The sequence below is a fragment of the Mandrillus leucophaeus genome, unplaced genomic scaffold (genome assembly GCF_000951045.1).
Source record: "Mandrillus leucophaeus isolate KB7577 unplaced genomic scaffold, Mleu.le_1.0 Scaffold226, whole genome shotgun sequence".
Taxonomy (NCBI): domain Eukaryota; kingdom Metazoa; phylum Chordata; class Mammalia; order Primates; family Cercopithecidae; genus Mandrillus; species Mandrillus leucophaeus.
Window position 1 is genome coordinate 5,343,716 of NW_012102321.1, and position 12,123 is coordinate 5,355,838.

Genomic DNA, 12,123 nt, shown 5'->3' on the forward strand with positions numbered 1-12,123 from the left:
GTTCTTTACATACATATTCTTCCTCTAGTCTTCTGGAAACAAGTCTCTCCTACTACAGCTCGGATTGAATTCTATTTATCTGATTATTGATTTATTATGAAAATTACAAAATCATGTTATTTTTTATGTGTTAGACCATATAGTTTGTTACAACAGTTCTGTGTTTCAGCTGTGGCAAGATTAGTTACGAGTTCCAAGTAATTTGTTTCTCCTGATATTGTGCCAAAGTTGTTGAATGATTGACTTGGGAAAAAAAAAAAAAGGCAGGTTTATCATTATCCCTGTGTCCCATAGCTATATTTTACATATCCAAATACTTCCTTAAGTGGGAAAGAGATAGTTAGATTTACAGGCAACAAGCAAACATTTGCACCTAATCTTGAGGCTGCTAATCAAGTATGTTAAAAGTGAAGTAAGAGAAACTTGTAAAACCACTGTTTTAGACCGTGGAATATCCATCTAAAACATTAAAGCAAAGGACCCCTTGACATTGTACTTTGAAGAGGGAGCAATACTGTTGAAACATTTTTCTAATACAGATTATCTGAAGATAATCTGCATCTTTGAGCCTCTGAACAATAGATCCCAACTGTACTACTTATAATACTAGAAAGAGTAGTGGATTAGGTGTCAGAATACTCTTATCTCCAGAACCAGACTATAAGACCCTGAAAAACAAGGACCTACATCTTTGTGAGTGAGTGAGTAAGAGAGAGTATTGTATTCCACTACTTGCTAACCTTGTGATCTCAGTCTCCTTATTTCTAAATTAATACTCATACTTTTTTGTTAATCTCATAGGAAAATTAGATGAGACTTATATAGGTGGAAATGTTTTGCATGCTGTAAAACAACACCAATATTCTAATATGAAATAAAGTGAAATCTTATTTAGTAATGAAATGGAAACTTCATATGTTTAAATTAAAAAAATAATTTTTTCAGTCTTTGGAATGATTTGAAAAACTATTTCCTGAACCTTTTAGTGAACACCATTGTGGGTGACTGACTGCTTTTTTTTTTTTTTTTTTTTTAACTCCCCTTGATTATTTACATTGATCTCATAGGGCACTTACTACAAATCTACCTCTCAAGTGTCTTATAACAGTATCTTTTAGTTATGCTGTATGTTATATAGCACTGATCAAAGAGAAGAAAATGTCAGAAATCAAAAAATGTAAGGAATTACAGAATTTTAAAGTTATTAGGACTAGCCATGACTAGATTTATCAAGAAAAAGGGTTAATCACAAAATTTGGTGTTTATTTCTTAATGATTATGCAAGAATGATATTTATCTTTGAGGTGGCAAGGGACAGTTCATTAAAATACTTGGACATTTGAGCTAAACATGAATGCATAATTTTCCAAAATTAGGAAGGTGATTAATAAAAATTGATTACTTTAAAATAGTAAACATGAAAATGTTATAATTTTTTACTTAATTTTATGAACATACAAAGGATATCTTACAAATAATGAATTTGGATTAATAGACGAATCTGATTTTGTTTTATTTATATACTACAAAGATATAATTAAAGAAGATATAACTTTGAAATTAAAATCCATATTCACAGTAAATGCAACTTCAGTTCAGGTCTTTGCTACAACAAAATGAGATTTGTAAATAACTTAGGTTTTTCTGTTTGTTTTTTAGTTATTAAGTCGAAAAGACAAAACTACCTTTGAAAAATTAGAATATGTAATGAGTAAAGAAGATAACTACAAAAGACTCAGAGACTATATAAGTAGCTTAAAGATGACACCTTGCATTCCCTATTTAGGTGAGTTATGTCACTGTGTGTTTTTTGTTTCTAGTTGTTCCTCTTCCTTAATCAGTAATTTATGTGAAATTCAAGGTATTTTTTAAATGTTTGTATCCTTTGGTAAGCTGAAAAAAATTGACTAAAGATAGTTGTTACCCTGTTACCTGGAATGTATTTTCATATTAGTCTTTTGCCCTAAAAGTTTTTCATAGTCTATTATGTTTTCTTAGAGTAGGACCATATAGTAAAACAATATTTTTTAACTGTTTTAGTAATGCTTTTAAAGAATATAATAGTTTGTAATGATGTTTAATACATTAAGGAAATTGATCAAAGTCCTTATATATAGTGAGGAGATATTTTAGTGTGAATTCTGAAGTAGTCTCAATGCATATTGGTATTGTTTACCAGAATGAAATCAGTTGATTCGCTGTCGCAATTTAGCTTCGTGCTGAGACAGTTCTGTATTTCGCATCTCATCTAATTAAGAATTTATCTCTTTATTATCTGTCTGACAGCTTATAAGTTCAAGAAGTATTTAACCAATAACATTGTAAGATTATTTTTAACGAAATAAGAATAATGCTTTGTTAGGTGTTTGAATGAAAAGAAGACCCAAATAAATTGTTCTTTTAAATAGATATGTAAATAAGCCATAAGGAAAATATATGATACATACCTAGTATATATTGAAATGAAATGATTTGATCCTATGTAGAGAGTAATCAAATGATGAAGATTTGGTGTTTTCTGGTCCTCCCCCAGATTTTGTGTTTTATGAAATTACACTGAATTTCAAGATAGCTATTTCTGAGAGTGATTACAGTGTCACCTTGAAGTCTTTACAGTCTCAGTGACTAGAAGACAAAGAAGAGACAAAGGCAGTTGATACATGCCCATTTAGCTACTATAGAACGTCAACCTTACTTTCCCAGAGAAGAGTTTAACTCTTTAGAATATTCTGGGACACCCTAGGATTGCAGAGAATGGGGACCTATTGTGTACCTTGTGTTGAAGGCAGAATACCCCTAAGCACAGTAAAGTTAATGGCCACTGCATCCCAGAATATTTTATCCTGTTTCTTTGGTAAACAACTTAGGACCATAGTAAGCATGACTCTTATCAGAGAGGCTCTAAGCTGGCTATTAGGAGAAAGACATTCTGTATGCGCTTTACATTTTTGTGTTGTTGCTGTCATTCTTTGTTTTGTTTTGTTTGTTTTTTGAGACAGTCTCGCTCTGTTTCCCAGGCTGGAGCACAGAGGTGCGATCTGTTCACTGCAGCCTCTGCCTTCCAAGTTCAAGTGATTCTCCTGCTTCAGCCTCCCAAGTAACTGGGATTACAGGCGTGCACCACCACGCCCAGCTAATTTTTGTATTTCTAATAGAGACAGGGTTTTGCCATGTTGGCCAGGCTGGTCTTGAACTCCTGGCCTCAAGTGATTCGCCCGTCTCAGCCTCCCAAAGTGCTGGGATTATAGGCATGAGCCACCACACCCAGTGTGGTGCTCTGTGTTTTACCATAGCCTTGGCTGTGCCCATGCTTGCAAATATAATTCAAGGAGAGAAGGAATAGGGAATATTTTCAAAAATAATGCCTTCACAATTCAGAAGAATGTATACTTTTTATAGTGTGAAGAATATTTAGACTGAGAATTGGCAATCCTCAATTCCACAGTGACTCTACAGTCCTAATTTTTCAAGTCATTGAATTTTCTTCTTTGAGCCTTGTTCTCTACCTAGAAATAGCATGCATAGGCCGGTCGCGGTGGCTCACGCCTGTGATCCCAGCACTTTGGGAGGCCGAGGCAGGTGGATCACCAGGTCAGGAGATCGAGACCATGGTGAAACCCCGTCTCTACTAAAAATACAAAAAAAAATTAGCCAGACGTGGTGGCAGGCACCTGTAGTCCCAGCTACTTGGGAGGCTGAAGCAGGAGAATGGCATGAACCCAGGAGGCGGAGCTTGTGGTGAGCCGAGATCGTGCCACTGCACTCCAGCCTGGGCGACAGAGCAAGACTCTGTCTCAAAAAACAAACAAAAAAAAGAAATAGCATGCATAGGACTAGAATCATGTTCTTCTTAAGGCTGGATGAGAGCATTGCGGTATCTTCTTTTTTTTTTTTTTTTTTTTTTTTCTCGACCCAGTCACTCTTGTTGTCCAGGCTGGATTGCAGTGGCACGGTCTCAGCTTACTGCCACCTCCACCTCCTGGGTTCAAGTGATTCTGCTGCCTCAGCCTCCCATGTAACTGGGATTACAGGCGTGCACCACCACACCCAGCTAATTTTTGTGTTTTTAGTAGAGAGGGGGTTTTGCTATGTTGGCCAGGCTAGTCTTGAATCCCTGACCTCAAGTGATCCGCCCACCTCAGCCTCCCAAAGTTCCGGGATCATAGGCATGAGCGATCACACCCAGCTGTAGTGATGTCTTCTAATTAACTTATTTTAATATTGAGAAAACCAAGATCCAGAAAGATGGAAGACCTGGCTCATAGTCCTAAGACCTAGTTACTGACAGGTCTGCATTCTGAAGTCTTAACCTAGAGAGCTCTAATTATACCTGCTGAACTCTCATTTTAAAATTTACCAATTTTATGATTGCTTTCCTTTTCTCATTGAAATATGTTTTTCTCAAACTAAATTTCATAATTCATATCTTCTGGAAAAGAATTAAGATTATTTTCCTTTCAAAATGAGAAAATAAAATAATAGGAATCCTTATGCTGTCATTTCTAGTTGGAGAACTTCTTGTACTCTTGGACCTTCTTGACATTTTTCCACAGTGGAGACATCAGTACAGGATTGAAGCTGTGTGCATCTGTATATGTACTTAGGTACACTCAGGCACTCTCATGCACACACACAGAGAAAGTTGGGGAAGAAAGCACTAGCCAAGTTGGAGTTCAGTGGAATCAGGAAAGGTTTTCTATTGGAGAATATACCTCTTCTTTCTCAGCCCTGGTACCTGAAACAAAAAGTAATCATACCTGTGGGTTAAAGCAAATGAGGAAAATGTTGAGGTACAGATGTTAATCTGGAGAAAATATTACAAGCATTGTTTTTCCTGTATCTTCCATTTTTCCTGTCATCTCCAATGACTCCTTCTTTTTTCAGTTCCCTTTCATTTTATATGTTCTCATGATGCAGAATCTTATGTTTCACTCTTGCCATGTAGTTCTGCTTCACTTTATAATTAAGCTAATTTAAAAGTATCCTATTCTTCTTGTCTCCTTTTTCTCCATCTTTACTCTCTAGAAATTTTCCTGTCACCAGTGACTTCCTGGTTGAAACATTTAATAGGTGTTTCTCAAGCCCCATCTTAATTGTGTGAGAGTTGGTGTCGATTATTTCTCCTCCTTGAAATTCTCCCCAAGTAGCACCAGTCTTTCTTGGCTTCCCTTCTGCATTTCTGGCTTTTGTTTTATTGGCTGCTCTTACTCTACCTTCATCCTTTAAATGTATTCTTGAGAGGTGTCAGTCCACTTTTCTTTCTTTCTTTTTTTTTTTGTTTTTGTTTTTGTTTTTGTTTTTCGGAGACTCTGTCATCCAGGCTGGAGTGCAGTGGCACAGTCAGCTCACTGCAGCTTCAAACTCTGGGCTCAAGCAATCCTCCCACCTCAGCCTCTGGAGTCGCCGAGACTACAGGTGTGTACCACCAAGCACGGCTAATTTAAAAAAATTTTTTGTCGACATGGGGTCTCGCCATGTTGCCCAGGCTGATCTCAAACTCCTGGCCTCAAGCAGTCTTCCCACTTCAGCCTCCCAAAGTGCTGGGATTACAGGTGTGAGCCACTGGGCTCAGCCAGTCCACTTCTTTTCTTACTCTATACAATCGGAGTGATCTCATCAGGTGTTTTATATATATTCCCTGATCTTCCAAATCTAGACTAAATCTGTCTAACTTTGTATATCATTGTATATTTTATATCTATCTTTGTATCTTAGCTATCTACTTAATCCCTGGGGCCTTCTAACATTTTTAGATACTAAGTGAGAAAAATCTACAGGTATCTTCCATTCATTATGTGCAGAAGGGAATTCATCATCTCTTCTCCTTCCCCCAAACTTGATCCCCATCTTATTTCCTATAGCTTACTCTACCAGTGACCAGTGAGTGTAGTATTATTAACACTGCGGTACCACACTACAGCCTGGTGTTTTAATGCATTTCTCCTTCCTCCTCCTCTGCTTCTCATATTCACTAGTAAAATGCATGTGTCTGAGGGTTATCCAAGAATTAGAAATCAAAAGGGAAAAAAAACGGAAGGAAATTAAGACATTAAAAGAGAACATACACTATAGAATTTGCATAATTTTAGATATTGGTATTCTTCATATAGCTCATCCCTATCTGGGTATGTGCAGAAGCATCCTGATTGTGAGATTATTGGGGACTCCTTGGCATAAATATTTGGTAGACATGGGAATGGAAAATGAAACATTTATCAGATGAGTTTTTATGATTCAGTTCATTTCCGGTATGAAAATCATCCTTTTAATGTAATGACCGCTTTGCCTTATAGCAAACCTTGAGATTAAATGTATTTAATCTATTAAAATATACATAGTTTTCCTAAGAAAATGTGACACAAATCTGTTTTACAACTTTTTTACTGCTTGATTTACATCATCTACATACGGGTTTTTTTATTGCTTATCTTCAGTACTGAAGTATACTGAAGAATGAAGATTTAACAGTACTTTATATCTTGTTAATATTTACTTTTTTATATTGTTTTCTAATTTAAAATTAATTTGCTTGTGATTTTTAAATTTAATTTGTCTTGATTTCAGAATCCTTTTCTATTTGTGTGAAGCTAGGCTTAGTACAGTTGACAAAAACTTCAGCATTTATAAATGCTGTGCATTTGATAGGTTAGAAGTTGCCCTAAAGACAATTAAAAGATAATACTCATTATGCATATTGGTAGCTTCATTTAACTATTCCTCTTCAAGTATACAGAGTTTGCATAATGCTATGCTTTATTCATTATGTCTGCAGAGGTTCTTATGGAAAGAATATATCAATGAAAGAATGAAAGTGCATAGAAAAAAGGTAACAGCTAATGATTTCTTAACATGAGGGATATGGTCCAAACTAATAGTTTTTTCTCCCCTAAAAATGAGAACCAAAAGCTACCAATTTTTGTGAAGCTTATAAAAGGGGGTAGAGGCCTATATGCTGACAGAACTCTTATTTTGATACCACCAAATTTATCTGTAGTTCAATGTGGATTAAATTATAAGAAGTAGAAATGTTTTCTTGGCTCTCAACACATCATCCCTTAAAAAATTGTCTCTTCTGTTGGTTTGCATTCAAGGTAAAAATTAGTCAGCTTGGACAATATCGTGAAAAATTCTTAGAATAAGGATATAATTTGTCTAGAGAGGAATAGTTGGCAAATCTCAAGGAAAAAATTGCTTTATAGGAGAATTATTGCTTTTAAATCTGAAAGTCATTAACAACCCTTATTTGTTCTTGTCGTTGGAGAACAGTCTTAAGGGGCTTGTTGAAGAATTTGGCATGGGGAGTTTTATTTTGCTGATGAGAGAAAACTAGAAGATTGTGAAAAAAATAATTTAGTTGTATGAAACCTGATAAATATTCTTTAATGTGCCTTTTCTAAGCCACATTTCTACTTTATGTTCTACAAAGATGTAGTAGCTCGACCAAGAAAGCATATTTTGGCTAGTTGCGGTGGTTCATGCCTGTAATCCCAGCACTTTGGGAGGCTGAGGCGGGTGGATCACCTGAGGTCAGGAGTTCAAGACCAGCCTGGCCAACATGGCAAAACCATGTCTCTACTAAAAAATGCAAAAAATTAGCTGGGTGTGGTGGCACATGCCTGTACTCCCAGCTACTCAGGAGGCTGAAGCAGGAGAATTGCTTGAACCCTGGAGGTGGAGGCTGCATTGAGCTGAGATCGCACCGTGGCACTCCAGCTTGGGTGACAGAGCAAGACTCCATCTCAAAAAAAAAAAAAAAAAAAAAAAAAACCCGTATTTTTTGAACCATGGAAATCAGTAAATTGTTGCAGTACTCTATACTGTTTCCTATTAAGTAGAAGCAGAATGTAACAGAAAAGTTTTTGTAAAATCTCTAGCCCTCTGTAGAATATACTCTTTTGATGGATCTAGATATGACTCGGTTTTCCTATTGGAGAGAGATTTCTCCTTCCCCTTCCCCATTTAATTTTTAATTTAATATGTCAGGTTTTCATAATAGGACTTTTTTGTTAGAAGAGAAATGCTGTTCTTATAACCCTCTGTAATATAGTGTTCCTAGCCTACTGCTCTCTGCAAAGCACCCTATTTATGATATTTTCATTAATCTGTCTCCTCCTCAACAGAATGTAAGCCCCTATTTGTCTTGGTTTAAGGGTTTATCCTTATAGCATCTAGAACAAAAGTAGTCATATAATAAATGTTTCTTGGTTCAACTAATTATCCCTTTCTGGCTCTTCCCATTGTTTCAGTAATCTTGATTTAATTTCTGTTTAAACAAGAAATGTATTTGTGTGGCGTATTTGCATGGATCAACTCAACTCCTTACCCACCCCTGATTTTTTTTCTTGTTGTTATTTTTTGTTTTTGGTGCCTCAGCTGGCACCTAGTATTTACTTAGCACTGTGCTTGTTGCTAAATATATAGCAGGAGATTACAATGGGCTTTATCCCTGTCTTTATAGAACTTAATATCTCTGTAATAACAAAGGTCCAGGATATCATTACCTCATGAATGATCTCTCCTCTTTTCTATATCCTGGTAGAGATGCATATCATTGCCTTGTGCCTTACGTTCTTAGTAGTGTCCTCATCATAGTTAATGACATTTTTAAAACGTATCTAACATGATAAGAATCTTACCGATTTGGTTTTCAGTCGTTTTTGCATAGATTGAATTGTTAAATATTCAGTAGAATATAGTTATTTAGTTTTAGAAATTTCTAACTCATGTAAAAATATTTTCAAAAATAAGAGTTTTTTATTCATATTTCTATTCAGATAATTTCAACAAAGTCCAAGTCTTTTTGCTCATCTGTAGGAATTAAAAGGAGATTTTTCCTCTCCTTTGATACAATTTTTCTTCAATATGTGAGGCTTTGACACTGATCTCAAAAATGCCTAATGATCAAAAAATGTCATTGACTTTTAATTTTTTAAGTTTTATTCCATTTTTCTTTCTTTAATTTGATTTGTCAGTAATATACATTATAGATTACCCTATTCTTTTAATTATATGTTGTTATATATTGTATGCTGAAACAGCAGTAAAGCATCTTCACTGAATTTCTTTTGGATTTGAGAATAAGCTCTGACCACATGGCAGCTAGCCCCTTTTCTGTAGCCAGAATTACATCCCCATTTTCCATTACCTCATTTATGTATTTTTTTTTACCCTCACTCTTTTATATATTTAAAATTCTTCTAAGTTCTTTGTTGATATGTTTTCTGAAGTTTACTTTAGACCAAAGACTTCTGAAATAAAAGAGCTGGGGGTGGGGTTGTGTTAATTTCATCCCCATGTTCATAGTGTTTTCTTTAAGTGCCTTGTCTTTCTAAAAAAATAAGAATAGCAGCTATACAGATCTGCATGCTAATTGTAAATGGAATCAGATTCCCCTAACAACAGTTTTGCCAGTGGTGTTTCCAACTCTGAATATTTCACAGTTTTGTAATTTTTTTAAGCAAGCTTTGGCAGGAAAATAATAATTTCAGTAACATTTATTCAACACTTAGGCCTATATAGCTGACACTGTACTTTATATAGATTATCTAATATATAACAGCAGTTTTATAAAGTAAATGATATTATTTGTATTTTACGGGTGAAAAAACAGACAAAGGAGATTAAATTGACTTGCTATAAAGATACGCATTTCATTCACAGCTCAAACAAAGCATGATGGATTACATTAAAATTTGGGGTATCTGTGTTTAGGTTAAAATTTTGAGTTCATTCATCAGTCTTTCCTATAATTATGTATAGAATTATAATTTGACACCAGTTAACTCCACTGATAAAACTAAAAAGTGGCCGGGCATGGTGACTCATGCCTCTAATCCCAGCACTTTGGAAGGCCAAGGCAGGCGGATCACCTGAGGTCAGGAGTTCGAGACTAGCCTGGCCAACATGGTGAAATGCCATCTCTACTGAAAATACAAAAATTAGCTGGGTGTGGTGGCAAACACCTGTAATCCCAGCTACTGGGGAGGCTGAGGCAGGCGAATAGCTTGAACCTGGGAGGTGGAGGTTGCAGTGAGCCAAGATCGTGCCATTGCACTTCAGCCTGTGCAACAAGAGCAAAACTCTGTGTCAAGAAGAAAAAAAAAACTGAAAAGTGAGCTAGTTTAAGATAAGATGGCCTTTTTTTCAGGGCAAGGTCATAGCATTGTAAGTGGAATCATTCTTTTCTTACTTGGTTATCTTTCACAGACACTAGAATAAAAAGACTAAAAACTTGTTAGGGTACAATCTTTAACTTACTACAAAGATTAAGTTAAATACATGTAAACCATATTACTTTAGGACAGATTTATAAGTTATTTGAAATGTTTTTATGATTGCAGAAGGTTTATTCTTCTTATATTACCAGCAGGAGCCCTAAGAAATACAATGCTAAGAGAATAGCACTCTCCTATCATGACTCAGAGTTAAATAAACAACTCAATAAGAATGAAAATTGATCTTTATACTACCAGGCATGAAGCCCAGAGATAGCGTATTTGTAGGTGTCTACCAAATTTCAAGTTGCTATCTAATTTTGGCATTTTCCAAAATCTCAAATTTTTAAAATCTGCTTCAGAGAGGTCAAGTGTTCTAGGCAATCATGGCCTCCCATTTAGTCCAGAATAGAGTCTAAATCTATTGTAGGATAAAATTCTTTAACTTATTAACAGTAACAACATAAAAAACCTTTCTCGACTAGACACAGTGGCTCACACCTGTAATCCCAGTGCTTAGGGAGGCCAAGGTGGGAGAATCACTTGAGGCCAGGAGTTTGAGACCAGCCTGGGTAACATAGTGAGACCCCATCTCTACAAAGAAAATACAAAAATTAGCTGGGCATGGTGGCATGCTCCTGTAGTCCCAGCTACTCAGGAGGCTAAGGTGGGAGGATTGCTTGCGCCCAGGAGTTCGAGGTTACAGTGAGCTAAGATCGTGCCACTGCACTCCAACCTGGGTGACATAGTGGGACCCTGTCTTAAAAAAAAAAAAAAGAAAGAAAAATTTAAAAAAGAATCCTTCTATAAACCAGCTCTAAGGGAAGGTTGTAGTTCAATCTTGCCAAAGATAAGGCAAACCCATCTTTATTCCTAGATGACCTGCAAAGTAGGTAGCTCTTGGACCCTGTCTATCACACGAATGAGCTAACCTGGTCTTTCGCAAGACTGTCTTTAGGCTGAAGTTCATACTATGTCTCTAAGAAGAGTTTCTTTTTATTTGTGGTCCAGCCGCTTACCTGCCTGATGTAACAGCTGGCATGGCTCTGTTAGATTTGCAAGTGAAGATAATGTATCAATGTAATTTCATATCCAAAAACTTGGATATTGTTTTGTTTTGTCTTGTTTTTTTGAGAAGGAGTCTCACTGTATCCCCCAGGCTTGAGTGCAGAGGCGTAATCTCGGCCCACTGCAAGCAATTCTCCTGCCTCAGCCTCCCGAGTAGCTGGGATTACAGGCACGTGCCACACCTGGCTAATTTTTGTGTTTTCAGTAGAGATGGGGTTTTACCGTGTTGGCCAGGCTGGTCTCGAACTCCTGAACTCAAGTGATCCACCTGCCTCAGCCTCCCAAAGTCTTGAGATTACAGGCGTAAGCCACCGCGCCCAGCCCGGATATTGTTTTTAAAACACATTTGTTAATCACATACTCTATGCAAGGTGCTATGATTTGTATTGCAGAAAGTACGTAGATGAGTAGTAATAATATGATAGTTTAAATCTACTGAGTACTTACATGTGTCAAGCATTATTCTTAATGTTTTACCTGTATCAACTCATTTATTTGATCGTCACAAAAACCACATGAGCTAGATATTATACCCCATTTTATAGCCAGGAAAGCTGAGCGAGGAGTTTATAAATTGCTCAAGGTAACACAACTAGCAAGTAGTAGAGCTGGGCCAGGGACCCAAGCAGTTCTGACTTCAGAACCTGAACTAACTATCATATAATACCACTTCTTATTTTCTTCTCTCAAGAAACTTAGTTGCCCAAGTTATTATGCTGCCTAGGAACTTCAGAGTAAAATAAATCAGCTCTCTGAAGGAGAGCAGAATGGGCCCATTGGCTAAGGCAGTTTAGCATTCAGCCTAGTTTTCCAAGGTTGTGTGTTGACTTTCACATTCTAG

The 12,123-nt window shown here is 36.3% G+C and overlaps 1 protein-coding gene across 1 annotated transcript in view; it reads left to right on the plus strand.

The window, feature by feature from the left end:
• Positions 1 to 12,123, plus strand: part of RALGPS2 (Ral GEF with PH domain and SH3 binding motif 2) — a 188,108-nt gene that overhangs the window by 105,213 nt on the left and 70,772 nt on the right. The window contains exon 8 of the mRNA XM_011981461.1: positions 1,660 to 1,786. Coding sequence (XP_011836851.1) covers positions 1,660 to 1,786 — 127 coding nt within the window. The remainder of the gene's footprint in view (positions 1 to 1,659; positions 1,787 to 12,123) is intronic.